This window comes from Oreochromis niloticus, linkage group LG2 (assembly GCF_001858045.2).
Source record: "Oreochromis niloticus isolate F11D_XX linkage group LG2, O_niloticus_UMD_NMBU, whole genome shotgun sequence".
NCBI classification, from domain to species: Eukaryota; Metazoa; Chordata; class Actinopteri; order Cichliformes; family Cichlidae; genus Oreochromis; species Oreochromis niloticus.
In genome coordinates, this window is record NC_031966.2 from 34309280 (window position 1) to 34329670 (window position 20391).

General features: G+C 41.1%; 1 protein-coding gene across 3 annotated transcripts; it reads left to right on the forward strand.

The window, feature by feature from the left end:
- Nucleotides 1–15: 15 nt before the first annotated feature.
- LOC100709624 (long-chain-fatty-acid--CoA ligase 1) lies at nucleotides 16–20280 on the forward strand. 3 transcript variants are annotated; one of them, XM_013275414.3, is made up of 22 exons: nucleotides 175–241; nucleotides 935–991; nucleotides 7730–8035; nucleotides 8200–8314; nucleotides 11265–11329; nucleotides 11733–11834; nucleotides 11995–12094; nucleotides 12174–12349; nucleotides 14085–14117; nucleotides 14197–14248; nucleotides 14338–14411; nucleotides 16138–16215; nucleotides 16305–16439; nucleotides 16594–16728; nucleotides 17246–17341; nucleotides 17914–17986; nucleotides 18124–18212; nucleotides 18309–18425; nucleotides 18518–18661; nucleotides 18746–18850; nucleotides 19132–19203; nucleotides 19323–20280. In XM_013275414.3, the coding sequence occupies exons 3-22, from the start codon at nucleotides 7856–7858 to the stop codon at nucleotides 19461–19463; spliced, it is 2082 nt and encodes a 693-aa protein (XP_013130868.1). In that variant the 5' UTR covers nucleotides 175–241; nucleotides 935–991; nucleotides 7730–7855; the 3' UTR covers nucleotides 19464–20280. The 3 variants fall into 3 exon arrangements, with proteins under 3 accessions (XP_005456427.1, XP_013130868.1, XP_003451868.1); XM_005456370.4 differs by lacking the exon at nucleotides 935–991 and having other exon boundaries at nucleotides 16–241; XM_003451820.5 differs by lacking the exons at nucleotides 175–241; nucleotides 935–991 and adding an exon at nucleotides 2555–2832.
- Nucleotides 20281–20391: the final 111 nt, after the last annotated feature.

Genomic DNA, 20391 nt, shown 5'->3' on the forward strand with positions numbered 1-20391 from the left:
CTTATGTAATGTCACGATTGGCTGGTCAGGTGTGCGCGAGGTGAGGAGCGAGAAACCGTGGGAACAGGTGCGAAGTAAGCGACTGCAGCTCAACGTAGTCAATTAATTACGACTGAACGAAACAGTAGTGCGTTTGTTAGCTTTGATACAGTATGCTACAAAAGTGTGCTAATACAGGGAGAACTGCACATCCCAGCTGGCATTAAGAAGAAGATCAAAGCGAGCTCCGTTTAGAAATCTGGTAAGTTCATTATATTCAAGCGAAAACGCGCGTACAGGTGGCGCGTGACAGAAAACAACGCTAACCTTGTTAATATGATAAATTTTTATGACGTGATAAATGCTGTGCACGCTTTAATAGTCCTATTGTGGTGTGTGTGTGTGTGTGTGTGTGTGTGTGGAGCTGTTTCCATTGCGACTTTAACCTCCTAAGACCCGAACTCTTCCACAGCATGCATTTTTAATTTCACTTTGATATTTAGGCATATTGGGGCCCAATGAATGTAAAAACAAAGAATTACCAGATTTTTTATTTTTTTTATTTTTATTTTTTTTACCTTATTTTTGTTTTTAAGAAAAATAAGAGCCACATATGAGGATATTCGTTTAAAATTTTGATAGAACAGTAGCAGTATAATGTCCTCCTAAGTGGATATCGGGCCCATGTAGAGCAAAATTGAGTATTTTGGTCTAAATAACCCAAAATGTGATGTCCACATAAGTGGACGGCAGGTCCTAGGAGGTTAAGTCCACTCGGCGCTGTCACACAGATGTGTCTCCGGGCACCGCTGCTAAAGGGAGGCGGGGCATGAACAAGCTGCTGGAGGTTGTGTTTTAAAAGCTGGCAAAGTGCAGCAACACTACACTTTAATCGTTATTGTGTTAGTGTATTTGTGTGTGTGTGTTGTAGAAACGTGTTTTAAATCTTCGGCAGGTGGACGGAGAGCGGACCGTGGCTTCACCGGAGCCGCTGCAAGTTTTCAGGGGAAAGGTGACTTGGTTCCGATTGGCTGATATTCACGTGCCCTCCCTGCTTTGATTGGTTCCTTTGTATTAATCCCTCCTTATAGTAAAGACTGATACAGGTCCCATCACCACCTCCACCGTCTGACAGGCCGGATTTGCATAGGTAGATGCTCAGATGTGACAGGTGATGGAGGACTGGGAGCTAGAAAAAAGGCGGACAGAATAGAGTAAAAGAAAAGAGTAGGATGTCTAAGATAAGAAAAGATAAGATAACCTTAATTAGTCCCACATGTGGGAAATTTGTTTTGTTACAGCAGAAAGTGGACAGTGCAAAGTTAGATAGCAAAAATTAGAAAAACACTGGAATAGGATAAGAAATAGATACTGTACACAATAGAATAGAATAAAATAAAATAAAATACTATATACAATAGAACAATATAAACCTTCTAATTGAAACGTTCTACCAGTCAGAAGGTCAGTGGATTGATCCGTGGCAACCAGTGTCGGTCAAGTTAGTTGAAAAAGGTAATTAGTTACTAATTACTGATTACTTCTCAAAAAATGTAATCCTGTTACTTTAGTGATTACTTATTTGCAAAAGTAATTAGTTATTTAGTTACCTAGTTACTTTTCAAAAACATGATACACAACCTGAATAAGTAATAAAGCGATAGATCTTTCAGCCCAATTCTATTTTTCTCCATAATCCATCATCTAAAACTGAATCAAATGAAAATAGTATGCAGCAGTCTTTGACTGGAAGAAATTGTTTAACATTTAAACCTATTGTCTGCATATTACAGCATATAAAATAAAATAATGTTAATGTTCACTCTTTCAAATAGATGCAAGTAAAACACAGCAGAAAATAAATAAAATCACGGACTCAGCTGCACTGAGTCCTGTCGCTCTTAAATCTATTGTCAGCTGTTTAGCAGGAGTGGGGCGGGTGGAGGTTTGCCCACAGCGGTCATGTCAGTGGGGGGATCCGGAGGTTTCTCTGTGAACGTCACATTCCCGTGGCAGTAATTACTTTATTTGCAATAGTAATCCCTTACATTACTCGTTACTTAAAAAAAGTAATCGGATTACAGTAATGAGCAGAAAATGTAATCCTGTAATGAGCAGTAGTGATGTGTGTGTACTTGGTGACCGTCCACTGTTGTGTAGTTGACAGGATTTAAAGAAGGAAGTTGGTTTGGTCATGCTGACACAGAAAGCATGGAGCACAGAGGGAATATTGACCAAAGCCTAAAGGCTGCTGAGAACAATGTTCACATGATAAACACAACTGAGTAAACATTTAACAACCACAAGACAGAAAATATCTTCATGTATGGTCACACACACTTTTGCCCCAGAACATTGTGTCAGATAGTTTTTCCTTTGCTCAGCTGACCACATGTGGGTCATAGGTCACTGTGGCAACGGTGAAGGCAATCAGGGGTTGCTGAAACCTGTTGTCCTTTGCAGGAAGGCTGTAACTGTGTGAGAATGAGACAAATGAAAGAGACGCGCCATCAGACAAAGAGTCCATATTGATGTTGTTTATTGATTTTGAAGATACTCTGCATTTAACTGCAATTAGAACAAGTTTAACTTTGCAACGTTTGGTTCCCCAGCCTCCACTATCAGATTAAATTACAGAAACATTCATTGATTGTTTGACTTTGAGTGCGTTAGACTGATCGTTTTCCAGGAGCCAGCCAATTAGAGCGCTCTCGTGTCCCCGCCTGACCTCTTAAAAGAGTGTGTGTTGCTGTTGTGTGTCAGCGGTGCATTGTGAAGGCAGAGCAGCAGTAAAAACTGCAGGATCCCTGCCACTGGATGCTCAGTGTCTCACCTGGCTGCTCTCTGTTACAGGTTAGTGGGTGAGAAACTTGTTAAAACATGGAGAAACACACACGGGGATATGGAAATATTGTGTGTAGTGTGTCGTTCTTGTATTATCCTGTCATTATTAACTGTTGTTGTACAGTTAGCATTCATAGCAAAGCCTCTTCTTTTACAGGTTATTCCAGTTTAAGAGACTGGCTCATGTTATTGTCATGCATGTGTTGTGCTGGGAAATGAAACACTGAGTAGCATTAATGTAGGTGAAACAAGCGCTCTGCATTCAAAGGATGAGAAAGTAGACTAAAGGTTTCCTTGTAATGTGGAAGCGTCTTCACCTTACACTATAAAGCACCTTAGAGTGACTGTTGCTGTGATTTGATGCTATGTAAACTGAATTGAACTGAACTGGTGGATGGTCTGCCAAAATAATAAAAAAGATTATTTAAAAATCCTTTTCTTTGATAATATTCTTACTTGCAATTTAAGTTTTGAAGTTGATTGAACTCTTTCTGCACATGTGCAGTGGAGGAAAGAAGGATTCGACCCCTTGTTGTTGTTAATTTCAACCGCTTGGAAAGACGAGAGCACTCTATAATTTCAATGTTTTTTTTCCTTGTCTTAAAAGAGAAACAATAGCATTAACATTTAACGGTGATATTTTGTTATGCAGTTTATGCAGAGTAACAGAATGTGATTATATCTGAGCCAGTGACCCTGAACCTGAACTCTTTAGGTACATTTCAACTCACGCTGTGCTTTAAGTACGATCGTTTTCTCACACTTCAGTTCAGTCTTACAGATGCTGTTTTCTTTTTTCCTGCTAATGAGAATGCAGCAACTTTCATTTTTAGACCTAAGAGAGAGAAGAAGTCCAAATCGTGAGCCTGACTTGGTGTTGTTGTGATCAGCGCTGTCTGTGTTTTCTAGAGTCTAGACCAAAGGTCATCGTCTTCATCCGTTCTCACATGAAAATGTCACACTTTGTAATCTGTTTATTTTTCAACAGCTTTGCTGTCACAGTCACAGACAAAGCGAAGCGCCTTTTATTAGAGCTGATGTAAAAATTACACAACAAAGGGCAAGGCAAACAATACGAAACTAAACAATAACCTAAACTGGGCAAACTAGAATTAAACATGAAAACCCTGGACACGAGTACCTGGAACCTGAAACATGGAAAGCAGACGATTTGACCCTGAATTACAGAAAACTCACACAGTAAATACACAGAGGTGACGAGGGGAGTGGAAACACATGGAGAACACAGCTGACACGGATGAGCGTGATGCCACAAAGGAAGAAAAACTAAACACACTGAACAGGAAACGCAAGACTGTCAAAATAAAACAGGAAATGTAGAGAGACGTAGGCTGGGACACGCGAGCCTGACACGAGGGTCGAGGGAGGGCAGACGAGAGAGAGAGAGAGAGAGAGTGAGGGACATAACTGAGACACACACAGGATGAAGGAGGCTTAACTGTGTTTTTGTTGTAATGCTGAGAACTTCTCCAACTGTTAAACACCAACACTGGCACAGAATGGGACGATTACATCTGACGCCTGTGAGAGTCTGTTAAATATATGATATACGATCCAATTATAGTGTAACGTGAGTCACGGCTGTTATTACTGTACTGAAAAGCAGCAGTCTTTCATTTGGTCTCTGCTATAACAGTCAAGACAGGCTGATGTTGCAGGCTTCTGATTTTCTTTGATTAACTGAATAACCTTAGCGTCACTTGTTTCTTATTAAGCCATCAGTTTTGTAATGAAGTAATAAAAAATAGAAATCAGTGCAAGATCTCAGAACCAGATGTGTAACCAAGCTTAATATCAGATTAATGAAAAAGAGAGAAAATGAGTCCTTCAGGCTCGTCCACACTAGCCAGGATAGATTTGAAAATGGCGTTTTCGTCTGAAAACGCTCCGCGTCCACACTATTGTTTTCAGTAGTTTTCACAGAGTTGTGCGTCCACATTGAAACGGCTGAAAACGCTTATGTTGCTGAACTGCGCATGCGTGAAACGCAAGACGATTCGACCTGCCTCATTTCTGTCTACCGTTTATTTAATTTTTGGCTCTTTGAAATGTCGCAGCAAAATGTTGACGAGAAGCACCGAGTTTTTGAAATGGACTAACAATGAGGTGGAGTTTTACAAAGTTGCAAAAGCGAGTGAGAATTAAAGAATTTGAGTAAAGCTATCTGGAGCATGTACACACTGATATTAATCTTTAATAGGCCTGTCAACATTCAGAGCAAACAAAAAAACCTGCCGTATAATGCCCTTCGCTATCTTTGTTTAATTGGTCACGTGACTGCATCATATGACTAACATGCGTCATCATTTTCCAAAGTCTCCGTTTTCGCTGTCCACACTGCGACGCATAAGCACCGTTTTCAAATGTATGCGTTTTTGAGAGCTTTTTGAAAACGCTGCGTTTTCCTTCAGCAAAAACACCTACACACCCAAAACGGAGAGAAAACGATTAGTGTGGACGTAGCCTTAGTTACAGTATCAGTGTGACTTTCTTTGGCTAGCAATTTAATCTAGACTGCAATAATAAAACAGCCATTAAGTAGGTTACTTTGAAATCATGGCCAACTCGTTCCACATCCTTATCCTCATCAGGTTCAGCTATCTAACTAGGATGCCCTCTGGGTGTGGTTCTCCAGACATCTCCTACTGAGATGAGGCTCCAGAGTAGACCCAGATGACGCTCCTAGCCTACCCCAGCTGACGTTCTTTTCAATTTACCCAGCATGTGTCAGGCCCCACGCATAGGACACACACTGGACCTTGTTTTTACTTTGGGTTTAAATATTGATTTTATTTGTTCTGAGGACATTTTTATCTCTGATCATTGCTGTATTCTTTCTAACTTGTCTTTTCATGAGCCTCTGTCTCCTGTTCGCCGGACGGTTATTTCTTAACTTCCACCACAGCGGACAATTTCTCGGATGCTTTAATTTAAATCTATCCCCTCAAAACGATGTTGATTTCTTAACAGATCTATTTAATAACCATTGTCTTTCCATTTTGGATGAAATCTGACCGGTTAAAATGAGACTAGCTTCTAGCTTAAATGACAGTATTCGTTGCTTGAAACGTGATTGTCGTAAAGCAGAGTGCTTGTGGAGGAAAACTCACTTAAATGTTCTCCTTTACTTAAAGGATCTTTTAGCTTCTTTTAACAATGCAATGCTGCCTATTTTTCTCACCCGTTTGCAAAGAGCAGAGGTAATCCTGAGCTGTTATTTAACACCATTGCTGGTATTATTACTCCTGCTCCACATGCTGCCCCTCTTTCTTCAAATGAAGACTGTAAAAATGTTCTTTTTTTCTGGAAAAAATTAGTAATATAGGAAAAAAATTTCCCCATCAGCATCTGCATTGGTCAGTTCCTCCTCCAGCCCGGCCTGTTATTTTAGAACGCTTTTTACCCGTTTCATTACCTGAGCTGGGAAAAGTAGTTAACTCAATGAAAGCCTCCTCCTGTTCACTCAAAATTTTACCTGCATCGTTATTCAAAAATGTCTTCCAGTCTATTGGTCCCTGTGAGCTCACCATAATTAACACCTCACTGACGTCTGGTAAAGTCCAGGTTGTGGCTAAGCAGCTCACAGCAGTTTTGGACAAACACAATATTCTTGACAAATTTCAGTCTGGCTTTCGTAGAGCTTGTTTTACTGAAACAGCCCTTCTCAGAGTCTCCAGTGACATTTTGATGCAAAACGTTGCAGGAAAATGTTCTGTTCTGCTGACCATCGAATTCTGCTTGAAAGGCTGAAACACTGGGTCAGTGTATCTGGATCTGCCTTGGAGTGGTTCTCATATTTGTATGAATGATATTTTTCTGTGGCAGTTTCTAAGTACAGGTCATTATCCACTTCCCTCACCTATGGTGTGCCACAAGGTTCTGTATTGGGGCCTTTATATTTTCTAATATATCTACTTCCTGTCCAGCATATTTTTAGCCCCTTTGAGGACATTTGCTACCACTGCTACGCAGATGACATCCGGTTATACATTTCTTTTAAGCCCCAAGATGTTTCTAAGCTGCAGATTCTAAATGTGTGCTTAGAATCCATTAAAGGTTGGATGGCCGACAACTTCCTCCAACTTAATGAAGGAAAGACTGAAGTCATTGTATGTGCTCCTGACACACATGTACCTAAGATAATGAATGCTCTTGGTCCTCTCTCAACATTTGTGAAATCGTCTATCAGGAACCTAGGGGTAACCTTTGACCTCACTTGGATGTTCACGTCAAATCTCTGATTGGGTCCTGCTTCTGTTATTTAAGAAACCTTTCTAAATTAATGTTTGGACTACTGTAATTCACTGTTTACATCGCTAAGCAAAAACTCCCTGGAGCGTCTGCAGATTGTCCAAAAAGCTGCAGAAAGGCTTCTGACCAAAACATCTAAGTACTCTCATGTGACACCGTCACTAATACAGCTGCATTGGCTCCCCATCGAATTCAGAGTCCATTTTAAGATTCTGGTTCTGACCTTTAGAGCTCTTCATGGTCAAGCACCTGCCTACATCATTGAACTTTTACAGCCCTATGTCCCTAGCAGGTCCCTGAGGTCATGTGATCAGGGCCCACTTGTCATTCAGCACACAAGGCTGAGAACTAAGGGAGATAGAGCTTTGCCACTGTGGCCCCCAGACTGTGGAACTCTTTCCCACTGAACTTAAGATCTGTGGAGTCAGGGGTCTCTTTTAAAAAAATAACTTAAAACATCTTTTTAGAATTGCATTTCGTTAACTTTTGTCTGTTTTTGTGTTATACCTTTGTTTTATCTTTTATTTAGAAAGGTGCTATATAAATAACATTTTGCTTACTTACTTTACTAAACTGTGGATAAAAAAGATTCAAAGAAGAGCAACAATAATGTGTCTTCTTTTGCTCTTTCTAGGTGAACTCCTGGCCTAAAACTCCCTCATATTACTTGCAACCACACCTCGGGGCATTCAGTCTAACTGCACCTGGACGAACAGAGCAGAGCAATAGTGTTGTTGAAGGCACCTCATCGCAAAATATCATGGAGGAGTTTATTCAGAAGCTGCCTGATCTGGATGTCAGCCGCTACATCAGAAACATGTCCACCTCTGTGTTAATCAGCATGGGGGCCGTCGCTGCAGCGACAACCTATTACCTGGCAACACGACCCAGGCCCCTCCCACTGGTCTGTGACCTCCAGATGCAGTCAGTTGAGGTTCAGGTAAGTTTGGCCCCTGTCAGAGTCACAGGATAGTTATGCTGATTGATGATGTGACCCACAAATTACTTGCTGTCATTAATTCTCTAACAAGATTTTTCACACAGAAACGTTCCAGCTGCTGTAGTTATTGTTGCATTCATGATCTGCTTCATTGTCATTGTGAGGGTGGAGATTTGGCACGCAGATCAGTTCTACTGACCACTGACAGTCCCTTGACACATATCTATGATGATGCCACTACGTTGTATGAATTCTTCCTCAGAGGCGCCAGAGTGTCCAGTAAGTCAGCAGTAATACAGTTTAACCCCAAAGTGGTACTTTTATTGTATAAATCAAGCCCGCATTCAGATTCATCCTTAACTGCACTGGTGCAGTAGTGATGATGTGTTTAACATCTCATAGTAACTTTGACTTTGTTGAATACATACACTGTATATAAAAGATGGATATTTTAGCCTTAATACAATTTTATGACACATGTTATGTAAAAATTAACCTCCCATACGATCATTAAGGCAAACTTAGCTGTAGAGACCGCAACTGTTTTTTTTACAGTTTTCATATTAAACATCTATGCTGCTGCTTTAAAGGTGAGCATTTAAAAATGGCACCCTTTGGGAAGTGACATGCTTTTGGAGCCAACCAGGTTTCCATTTTTGCAGAGGAACAGTCTGAAAAAGAAAGTGACTGACATGGATTACCACTGATGTGGTTTTTCCACATTAGAGGAACAGCTTTGTCACATGTATGTGTCAACCATAAAAGCCACTGTGCAAAGCCAAGGTGAAAGGCACAGTAATTGCACTTAGGTGTGGACCAAAACAAACCGGTGTTTTTATGTGAATGTGATCTGACACAACTGTAATGTGTGTTCTGCAAGTTTGAGCTAAATTCTGGGATGCAGCAGGGTATCATAGATGTACAGATTACCGTATTTTTCGGACCATAAGGCGCACCACATGATAAGGCGCATTAAGCGAAACAAAACAGTCCGATAAGTCAAACTTTACTCAACTCATTCTTCGTGCTTCCTCCACTTCCGTGCCATTGATTCATTAATGTTGAATTCTCTGGCAGCTGCTCTATTCCCATGTTGTTGCTGTATATTAGGTAGTATATTTGGTCCATTTACAGCATCCCACCATGTGATTGCATTTGTCCCTAACCATCAGGAACCCTCACGTTAACTTTTATCGTGTGGAAAAAAGTTAGCGTTCATCCTCCAGCTTCACTGTGTTTATGTTATGCTAACATAGCTGTGTCGCTAGCGATCACGTAGCACATCATTATATACCAGCTAGCCCAACTTCAGTAACCCTACAAACGTCACTGCTGTTTAGTTTTCTGTCTTCATTTATGTTGGAAGTGATAGCAGAGCTGTACGTTTGAACTGTTTCAGAAATCTCTCAGTCAGAACATGCTATATCATGTTTAGATGGAAGCTAGCGAGCTAACTTCCTGCTAACTTCTAACACCATTAAATTTAATAAATCCTGTTTTCATGGATGCCTGGATGTTAAACTTAATTGTTACACCTGGTAAAGCAGCAGCGCTGATCATTTTATTAAAGATGAAAGAATTTAGACAGTTTTTAACTCTCAGTGATGCCACAGTGTTCGTTTGACTTTGGGACCCGAAGAAGATGGAGTTTAGGACCCAGATTACTCCGCGAGGCTCCTGACTACGGTAGCCATAATGCTCCAACAATCCATCAAGCGGTGCGGCTTCATAGCTTAGCAAAGTCGTACTAAAACATTTTTGACAGATTTGAGCGCATAAAGTCGGTTCGTGGTCAGTAAACACAACCAGAATTCATACATAAGGCGTACCGGATTATAAGGTGTACTGTCGATTTTTGAGGAAATTTAAGGATTTTAAGTGTGCCTTATAGTGAGGAAAATACTGTAAACAAATGGTCAGTAACTACAGCAACTAGCCGTAAAATTTATGTAAATTTTTCACGTTATCCACTAGGCCAGAACAAAGCACCTTTTTCCTGTATTTACCTTTTTACTCCCGCACATGAGGGGACTAAACATTCTCACATAGTTTGCACTGATGCGTGCTGTTTCAACTGCTCTTCTCTTGGAGTTTGTTTTTTTTTTAAGTGTGAACAGAAACAAAATAACAGGAAAAAGCTACAAGTTTGCAAAGTCCTCAACTGATTCACACCAGAGTATAGGTGTGAAAACGCCCTCAGTGTGTAAACATGCTGTTAGCCTAGCTCAGGTTCCCAAAGTGTGGGGCCCACCCCCTAGGGGGGGCACAGAGCCATTGCAGGGGGGGCGCAGTATGAAAAGAAAAAAAAGAAAAAAGAAAGCTTGGACACTGCTAGCATTATGGACAGGTTTTTGACGGGGCTCCCACACAAACGCAAAACAGGAGATGAAGCATCGCCAAATATGTTTCCAAACCAACTTCCTTCCAAGCCAAAGACTAGAAAATATGGTGAAGCATATCTTCCCTTTGGCTTCACCTGCACAAGTGCCAAGGTAGGTCTCCCCTGCAAATATGTTTTCCCTGTCGGGAGCAGCGCTGGGCTCTTCAAATCACGGACAAACAGTATCCCACAGCTGTTTTTGTTTTTGAACCCATTTTGCACAGAGAGGCATTTTTTGAAAAATGTATTGACAGCAATGTTGAATATTATTACACAGGAAAAAAACAACTACACGTAAAATAATTACACCGTGACGCCTCTGCCTTTCTAAATGGAGCAACCACAATGGAGCAAAATATGGGTGTGTGTGTTTGGAGGATGTGCTTGTGCGAGGGGTTAGGTGGTGGGGGGGCGCGAACATTTTTCTTGTAAAACAAAGGGGGGCCTGGCAAAAAAAGTTTGGGAACCACTGGCACAGCTGAATTTTCACATTTTACATAGAAGTCTATAAGAATCGATGGGGACTGACTCCTTTTTGAAGCCAAAGTCAAGTGTCCATTGCAGGGACTGCAGTCTTTGTGCTTCTGTGTCGGCTTAATTTTTCCACCCTGGAGGTTGCTGCTTTTGTCAACAATACCTCTGTACTCTTTCTTAATGCCCAAAGCCTGACACAATAGTCAACACTCCAGTTTACTGCTGTGCCAGCAGCCGAGCATGCAGGGTAGGAAGTGTAAACATCTGTATGTGTAATAGGGATATGTATGAAGACATCCTGGGAACACTTTTGAGTTTGTGACATTAGGTTGCTCTAACTTTCCACTGTAGTAACTCTTCTCTTTCACCGTCCAGATAACGGTCCCTGTGTTGGCTCCAGGAAGCCAAAACAGTCTTATGAATGGATTTCCTACAGAGAGGTAAGAGATACCAAGATTAGCTCACCTTGTATAAACATTGTGGCCTCCAGGGTAAAAGCTACAGTTTGCAGTCAGTATAAACAGTTGTTTACAAAGTAGTGGTCAAAAAGGTGACCTCGTCTTTTTTGGTCATGTTGTTTTGTGGTTGTACGTGGAGCCGATGACATTCACTCTGCAAGCGCATCATTTTATTCTGTACGCAAATCTGAAATTGTCACCTTGTAACTTTGGAGCTAAATGTGACCAAATGTAAATGAGAAGGTAAAAAAGGCAAAATGAGCATAAATCAAACTTTGATTTCTGAGGCTGAACAAGGTTCAGTTTGTCTGTTCAGCATTGACAGGTGCTCTGTGTGTGTGTGTGTGTGTGTGTGTGTGTGTGTGTGTGTGTGTGTGTGTGTTAGGTAATTGAGCAAGCAGAGAATCTGGGTTCTGCATTTCTTCACAAAGGAAACAGCAAGACCGCCGACTCTCACATCGGCATTTTCTCTCAGAACAGACCAGAGGTACATAATCGCACGCTTTCAAGGTTTTAGTCTTTACTTTAACAAGCATCAGCTCTGTGATCTCACAGTCTAATGACTTCAACACGAACCTGGTTGAATGTGCAGGCTTTTGATGACGGAGTCATTGATGAACTTAATCTTGTAATGTTTGTGTGTGTAGTGGACCATCAGTGAGCTGGCGTGTTACACCTATTCTCTGGTGTCAGTCCCTCTATATGACACGCTGGGAGCGGAGGCCATCGGCTATATTATAGACAAAGGTAAACAACAGTGACTTGGATACATGGCAGAGGTTTCTCTGAAGACGTTCAGCTGATGACTTGCTATTTGTTTTTGCAGCTTCTATCTCAACTATAGTGTGCGATGTGATGGATAAAGTCAATCTAGTGCTGGACTGCATTAACAACACGAAACACAGTGTGAGAACCATTGTTCTAATGGAGAGCGCGAACACCAGCCTGATCGAGCGGGGACAGCAGGCTGGAATCCACATCCTCAGCCTGCGGGAGATGATGGTCAGTAGGCTTTTTCTTTTTTATTAATTATCATTATTATTTTATTGTCATTTCTTTGTCTTTTGTGTATGTTTTTGTTTCATTCTTCTGCTTTTACCTTTAAATAAACTTTATTCTTTCCCCTCAACAGCTTCTGCTTTGTTTTCTCCTTCCTTATTCCTATTTATGTACAGTGCTGTAAAAGTACTCGCTTCCTTCCTGATTTTTGTATTTTTTGTATATTTCTCACAATTCCAAATCTTTCAGATCATTAAACAAATTTGAATATTAGACAAAGGCAAGAGTAAATACAAAATGCAGTTTTTAAATAATGACTTCATTTATTAAGGGGAAAAAAACCCCTTTCCAACCTCGCAGAGGTCTGCTGTTAATTAAAGGGGACGCTCCCCACCTTTCAATCCATGTCAAGCGAGTGGTTCGCTTGGACAGATGTGAGCACAGTCATCGCACTCGGGTGCAGACCAGAACTACCACAATGGGACTCTTTGGAGGAGGTGGTCTTGGTGCGAGTCCAAATGAACTCCAGAGTGATTCACTTAAATGTGATCTGACCCAAATACCATGTGTATACTGAGCTAAACGCCTCTGTGTCCCGGTGTGACAGTGGGAGGTGTAAATACACAATGCAGTCTTTTAAAATATAACTTCATTTATTCAAAGAAAAAAAGCTACCCAGACCAATGTGAAGTTATTGATCGCCCCTTAGATGCCATTAACCAAATTTTCTGGAAAGTTGAGTTTAATTTTACTTGATTACTGCCAAACCTTCTGACTGAAATCACTGAAATGCTAAACCTGTCTAACAAAGTGAAGTAGGTTAAAAGAAAGAAAGTTTAAAAGACAAAAAGCTCTGTCCTTGACATCTAACAGTCTCAGAGTTGTTACAAATGCAGTTCTAAGGCTTCGAGCCACAAATGGATCAAACTTGAAGCAGAAGTGAACCGTCCCAGGATTGGGCAGATAATCAGATTTACTCCAAGAGTGCATCAATGACACATCGAGGAGGTAACGGAAAAATAAAACAACATCTAAAGAACTGCAGGCCTCACTTGTCTCAGTAAGGTCAAAGTTCATGATTCAACAATAAGAAAAGAGATGGCATCATGGGAGAGTTACAAGGAGAAAATCACTGCTGACCAGAAAGAACAGACTCGTCTCAGATTCGCCAAAAAAACATCTTGAGATGTTTTTTTCCCAAGAGTCTTGATCATCCCCAAGACTTTTGGGAAAATACTCTGTGGACTAACGCAAAGAAGAGTGGGCTAAAATTCCTCCACATCACTACGTAAGATGCACTGTCAGTTATCACAAATACTTGGTTCTTGGTGCTCAGGGTGGCACCACCAGTTAACAGCTTTGAGGGAGTTACTTTCACACACAGAGCCAAGCTGGCTGTGATAGCTTTTCATCTTTACTAAATGAAATGTCATCTTTAAAGTTGCATTTTTTTATTTACTTTGATTATCTTTGTCTAAAATTCAAATTTGTCTAGTAATCTGAAACAATTCAGTGTGGCAGATGTGCAAAAAGCTAATAAACCAGGAAGCAGGCAAATACTACAAGTTTTGCTGTCCTCGCGTCTTAGTGTTTATTTGGCCTGTTTTCACTTTCGTTTGTTTCTTAGATGGTTACTTCTTCTTCCTACTTTTCCTGTTGTGTTGTCTCAGTTGTCATCATTTCCTTTTATCTCTGTATTCTCTGATCTGTTGGTTAACCTGCTTTTCTTGTTGCACAGGCCATAGGGAAGGCCAACCACCAGGAACCACTGGTATGTAAACACAGGCCTGTTAGACTGCCTCTAAATATCGAGGATGCTGTCTGATCCTTTTTTACCTCCATCTCTTCAGCCCCCTCAGCCTAAGGACATGGCAGTCATCTGCTTTACCAGTGGAACAACAGGTGACACATCCACACACTCACAGTGACCTGCAGCCACTCTGATTTGCATTAGCTAAAAGATTTGTCATGTCTTCTGTATGCACTTTCAGGAAAACCAAAGGGAGCTATGTTGACACATGGGAATATCGTCTCCAACTGCTCAGCTGTCGTCAAAGTTACAGGGGTGAGGTGCTGATGTAATCACAGACCATCTCTGATTCTGTGATGGGAAAGCTATCAAAGCTATTTGCTCGTCGCGCATCTCTTTGAAGTTCGGCGTTTGAGAACTCCTGGTGACCCTCTGACGTAGTCAGACTCATTGTGAGCCACATACAGCCCACTTTGATCTTGAGTGGGCTGGACCTGTGAAATGCTCCTTTCAGTTAATATAAAGTAGTAACTCCACACTTAATCCCTGAGATACGTTAATGTTAAATGTAAAAAGCACACCTCAGATTTACTGCGTAACAAGAAAAGGTTTTTTCTAGTAAATGAAAGTAATCTGTTGCATGACTCTTAGGGCTTAAATTGTAAATAAATAAATGTGCAAAATTACAGAAAACATTCCATAATTACTACAGACTAAAGTTTCTATAGTAGTTAAAGAAAACATTTGTTTGTCTGTTACTTTGGTGTTATATGAATTGTCAGTAGAAAAAACTGTAAAACTTATGAAAATATAATTAAAAGTGTAAAATGTATGTCCAAAGATTGCAGTCTTTGTTGGACCAATTTGGCCCCCGGGCCTTATGTTTGACTCCCCAGCTCTAACCTATCATATGTCAGTCTCTTTGGTAGTTTCCTCAGGCTACGTCCACACTAGCCTGGATAAATTTGAAAACGGCGTATACGTCTGAAAACACTCCGCGCCCACACTATCGTTTTCAGTCGTTTTCACAGAGTTGTGCGTCCACATTGAAACGGCCGAAAACGTTTAGGTTCTAGTCCTGCGCATGCGTGAAACACAAGACGATTCGACCTGCTTCATTTGTCTGCCGTTTATTTATTTACTTTCCGGCTCGTTGAAACGTCGCAGCAAAATGTCGAGGAAAAGCACCGAGTTTTTGAAATGGACTAACAATGAGGTGGAGTTGTTGCTGCGAGTGACACAAAAGTACAAAGTTGCAAAAGCGAGTGAGAATTAAAGAATTTGAGTAAAGCTATCTGGAGCATGTACAGACTGATATTAATCTTTAACAGGGCTGTCAAAGTTCAGAGCAAACAAAACAACTGCTGTGTAATGCCCTTTGTAATCATGTTTAATTGGTCACATGACTGCATCACATGACTAAAATCTGTCATCGTTTTCGAAAAGGCTCCGGGTTCGCTGTCCTTACTGCGACACGAAAACGGCGTTTTTAAATGTATCCGCTTTGGAGAGCGTTTTCAAAACGCTCCGTTTGACCGAATGCTCCGTCTCAGTGTGGACGGGAGGCCAAAACGGGGAAAAAGATGCGTTTTCAAACGAAAACGTATTAGTGTGGACATCGCCGCAGTTGCTTGCCTGGAAGTTGAGACTTTATTGTGGGTACTGACCACTTTTCATCACCAGGCGTTTGTTCACCCGTAGACACTCAAAGTCGCCAAATAGCCTTCATTTTTAGGCTGTCCTGTCCCCATATCACCGCACATTGCTTCCAGTGTCTATGCAGCTACAGGAATTGAGAAGGAAAGGAAAAATGCTGAAGGGAAGACAAAGAAAACGCAGCTCACTGGGGCCTTTAATGGTCTCGTCCCTCTTCTCTCCACTCGTACGTTCAGTGCTTCAGAAGAAGCGTGCTGTCTTTTCTGCATCTGTCCTGCATGCTGGGGAGGGCGGTTGGATTACGCATGTTAATGCTTTCCCTCTCTGTCTATGTGCATGTGTGTTTGTCTTTGTGTTGATTGCTTGCTGTGTGTGTTTGTTTTAGACCACCTGTCCAGTGCTTCCCAGTGATATCCATTTCTCCTATCTGCCCCTGGCCCACATGTTTGAGAGGGTCGTGCAGGTATGTTCCACCTGTCAGTAAAAATCAATGAAGATTCCCCCCGGCCTGCTGTGTCAGGCTCTTTTTAATTTCCTTTCCCTGTTTGGTAGGGAGTCATGTTGATGCATGGAGCCAGGATTGGTTATTTCCAGGGAGATATTCGTCGACTGTCAGATGACATGAAGGCACTGAAGCCTACTGTGTTCCCCGTGGTTCCACGACTCTTAAACAGAATGTATGATAAGGTGTGAAGAAGTGTAAGCTTTCTGCTCATTTGTGTGCTATGATATCTTATAAATATCTATGATATTTATAAGATACAGTTTTGCATAAATGCAGTGCTGATCGTAAGCTTTACTGTTGTTGTTCTGTTTACTTCTGGTAATTCTTCTTGTGTAGGTCTTCGGTCTGGCCAACTCACCCTGGAAGCGCTGGCTGCTGGAATTTGCCTTCAAGAGGAAGCATTCAGAGATCATGAAAGGCATCATTAGGAAAGACAGTATATGGGATAAGCTCATCTTCAACAGGGTCCAGGTATTCAGAGCCAGCACTGCTTTTATTTTATTACAATTTTGTCAGCTGCTCTAATGGCACTTGGTAGTTAAGTGCTAATTGTCCATGAATATATACAGTTTATTATTTTAAATAACAGTGGACAAATAAAAAAAAAACTGAAATACCAACCTACTCTTCACATGGTCATCCACATTATTGATCCCTTTTTTTCAAACACACATTATTTGTTCTTAAATATGATTCTCTGGAGGTTTTGACATAATTTGGTCTTTTAACCTTTCTACACTGCTAAACACATTAAAACTGGAGTTCCACATGTTCCGTATGTTGAGGCAAATTACAGATAACTTTGTAAACCTGAATATTTATCACATTTAAAATGCTGTCACACTAATTTATACTGATTTCTCAAGTTACGGGGGAAGGATCCAGGCATTATGTAGTATCAGAGCACTAACTTTGGGATCAGAGCACTTCTTTGGGATGCAGTTGAGCCATCTGTGAAGTAAATAAGGTGATGTGCTGCCCTCTGCAGGCCAGTCTTGGTGGCTGCGTGCGTCTCATGACAACAGGAGCTGCTCCCATATCTCCAGTTGTTCTCACCTTCCTCAGAGCTGCACTAGGCTGTCAGGTAACACACACACACACAAACGCTGAATTTAACCCTTGTTCTACTGTTGTCCTGTCTTGTTTTACTACATCTTTCATTGTATGTGACATCACGGTAATGTAATCTGGAATCTCCAAAAGTTGATTCTGTTCATCTGGACGTAGCGTTTTCAGTGGGAGAAACGTTTCGTCACTCATCCAAGTGACGTCTTCAGTCTCAGCTGACTGCAGGTTTCCCCAATCTTATAAACAGGACATTTGCATAATGACTGAAACCAGCCCACTGAAGGAACAATGGGCTGTGAGGTCAGTGCCTTGATCGTAAATATGCAAATTCTCATGACCATTGATCAACAACCACTGACCAAAGGCCATGAGTACCATTCACAGAGAGTTGGGGAATGGCTCACGTCCAGATGAACAGAATCAACTTTTGGGGATTTACTTACCTGGATAATTGAGCATCCATCAAGACGTAACCTGGAATGATCCACTAAACCCTCCTTTTGTCATTTTCCATGTTGGATAATTCTGTTGTTGTTATCACTAGAGATTGTTGTAATAATAATAATTGTGGTTTATGCTCCGTCTCAGCTCTATGAAGGCTATGGACAAACCGAGTGCACTGCAGGTTGCACAGTGACCATGCCTGGAGATTGGACTGCAGGTAGCAGCACATAATGAACCTGCAGAACTCAACCAACCCTACTTAACTGAGTATATTTTTTGCAGTTTATAACAAACAGACATGTAAAAGTGATAAAATGATTACTGATCTGAAGATGATTGACTTCATCTCAAAAGGTCACGTTGGAGCTCCTCTGCCCTGTAACACAGTTAAACTGGTGGATGTACCCGAGATGAACTACCTGGCTGAAAATGGAGAGGGAGAGGTAAAACTGAAAAACTGACATCAGCACATATGGCTTACCTAATATTCATAGTTGTGTCAGTCAGTCACACTAGTCACATGTGGTTATGTGTTCCAGGTGTGTGTGAAGGGTGCCAACGTATTCCAAGGCTATCTAAATGACCCAGAGAGAACAGCAGAGACCATCGATGCAGATGGGTGGGTCCACACGGGAGACATTGGGAAGTGGCTTCCGGTGGGTTCTTCATCTGTTCATTACACTAAGCTCATTACATATGTGGTCTGTGGCCACACCTGGATTCAGTGTGTGCACGTGTTTGTTTACAGAATGGCACCCTGAAGATCGTGGACAGAAAGAAGCACATCTTTAAGCTGGCACAGGGCGAGTACATTGCTCCTGAGAAGATAGAGAACATCTACATGAGGAGTGATGCGGTGGCGCAGGTCTTTGTGCATGGAGACAGTCTGCAGGTATGTTCTCTCTTCAAAACTGTATGTTTCTCTAGAACAAAGTCCACTTTGACTGAGATAAATTTACATGTTGTTTACCTCCAGGCATGTCTGGTAGCAGTGGTGGTTCCTGACCCTGACTTCCTGTCTGACTGGACCAAGAGGACGCTGGGATTGCAGGGCAGCTACCTGGAACTGTGTGGCAGAGCGGTAATGGATTCAGAAAGCTTACATGTTGCACAAAAGTCTTGAGCCACCCCTCATTTTTTATATCATTGCTGCAGGTGAATAGGTATTGAAATATGTGCAAATATAAACTGATAAAGAGTTTATAAGGCAAAAGTTTTATGGCTAATTATTATGTGTACACACAACACTGGTTCATCTGTTGTTTTAGGTTTCTTTTTATGGTTGAATGACTCATAGGTCAGTGTTCAGCAGCTTAACGATTAAGTAATAAATTGAGTATTTTTTCATTTTCCTGTATTTAGGAAGTTAAAGCAGCCATCTTGGAAGACATGCTGAGGCTGGGCAAGGCAGGAGGCCTCAAGTCCTTTGAGCAGGTACAGCACTCAGTCGTAGTTGAAGTTTTTCTGTATACTTTGAATTGTTTTTCCATCAAACATTAGAAGTAATATTATTATTGTCACTAACACCACCTGGCCACATGTCTATTCTTTAGGTAAAAGCCATCTGCATTCACACCGAGCTGTTCTCCATCGAGAACGACCTGCTCACTCCAACAATGAAGGCCAAGAGGAACGAACTGCGCCAGTACTTCAGATCCCAGATCGACGAGTTATATGCCGGGATCAAAATGTAGAAGGACAAGTGGAGAGCAGGAGGGAAGAATAGGCGGCAGCTCCTCTAATGGTTCTTTAAGATTCAATTAAAAGGGGAAAAATTAAGAGAGGTACAAGCTGAAGCACACAACGGAAAGCAAATGAATGAGACCCTCTGAGGCCATCATCACAGGCCTGTACTACAAAGCAGGTTATCTTTTTATTACCTGGCTTAATTAAAAGTAACAACCGCTATCGCGCACACAATGGTGCTTATCAAATCAGTAATGTGACTTTATGGACATAGACAAATAAAAAGGACACTACAGTACAAACCCCGAGGACTCGCTTTAGTTCTCATGGCCAAACAACATGAATGTCGTGCTCAACAGACACAAAAATAATTTGACTACAGGATCTGTGGTATGCAATACAAAAAGTCTATTTTAACTGTTGATGGAACTGAATGGTCTTTGATACATATTAATGATGCTGATGCTGATAAGGTGTTGAGTCTGAAGAAGCTTTTTTTGTTTGTTCTTCACCTTTTATCACAAATCTCAGGACTGCAAAAAGCAAACACACAATGTGCAGTTTTGTTCTCCATCAGCCTCACACAGAATGTTTCACTGGCATTGATGAGACAGTTTGATGTCATAATTTTGTTTTAGTGTTGAATTTTTAACAGCAATATTGTTTCACTTGGTTCCTTCATTGTCTCCGTGAATTCATTTAGTTGCAGTCAAGACTTGACTAGTGGGATCAGCAGATGAAACAATCCAATGTTGGCTTACTGTACACAGGAAATGAAGTTGCTAAGGAACATACAGGGCAGACACAGAGGGAAAGCTCTGTTAATGTTTAATTAATTTATTGCGGGTTCAGGAAGGGAAGAGATTTGGTGAATGAATCGGTATTTGTAATTATACATTATTTAGATAACAAGGAAAAATAACATTAATTTGTATT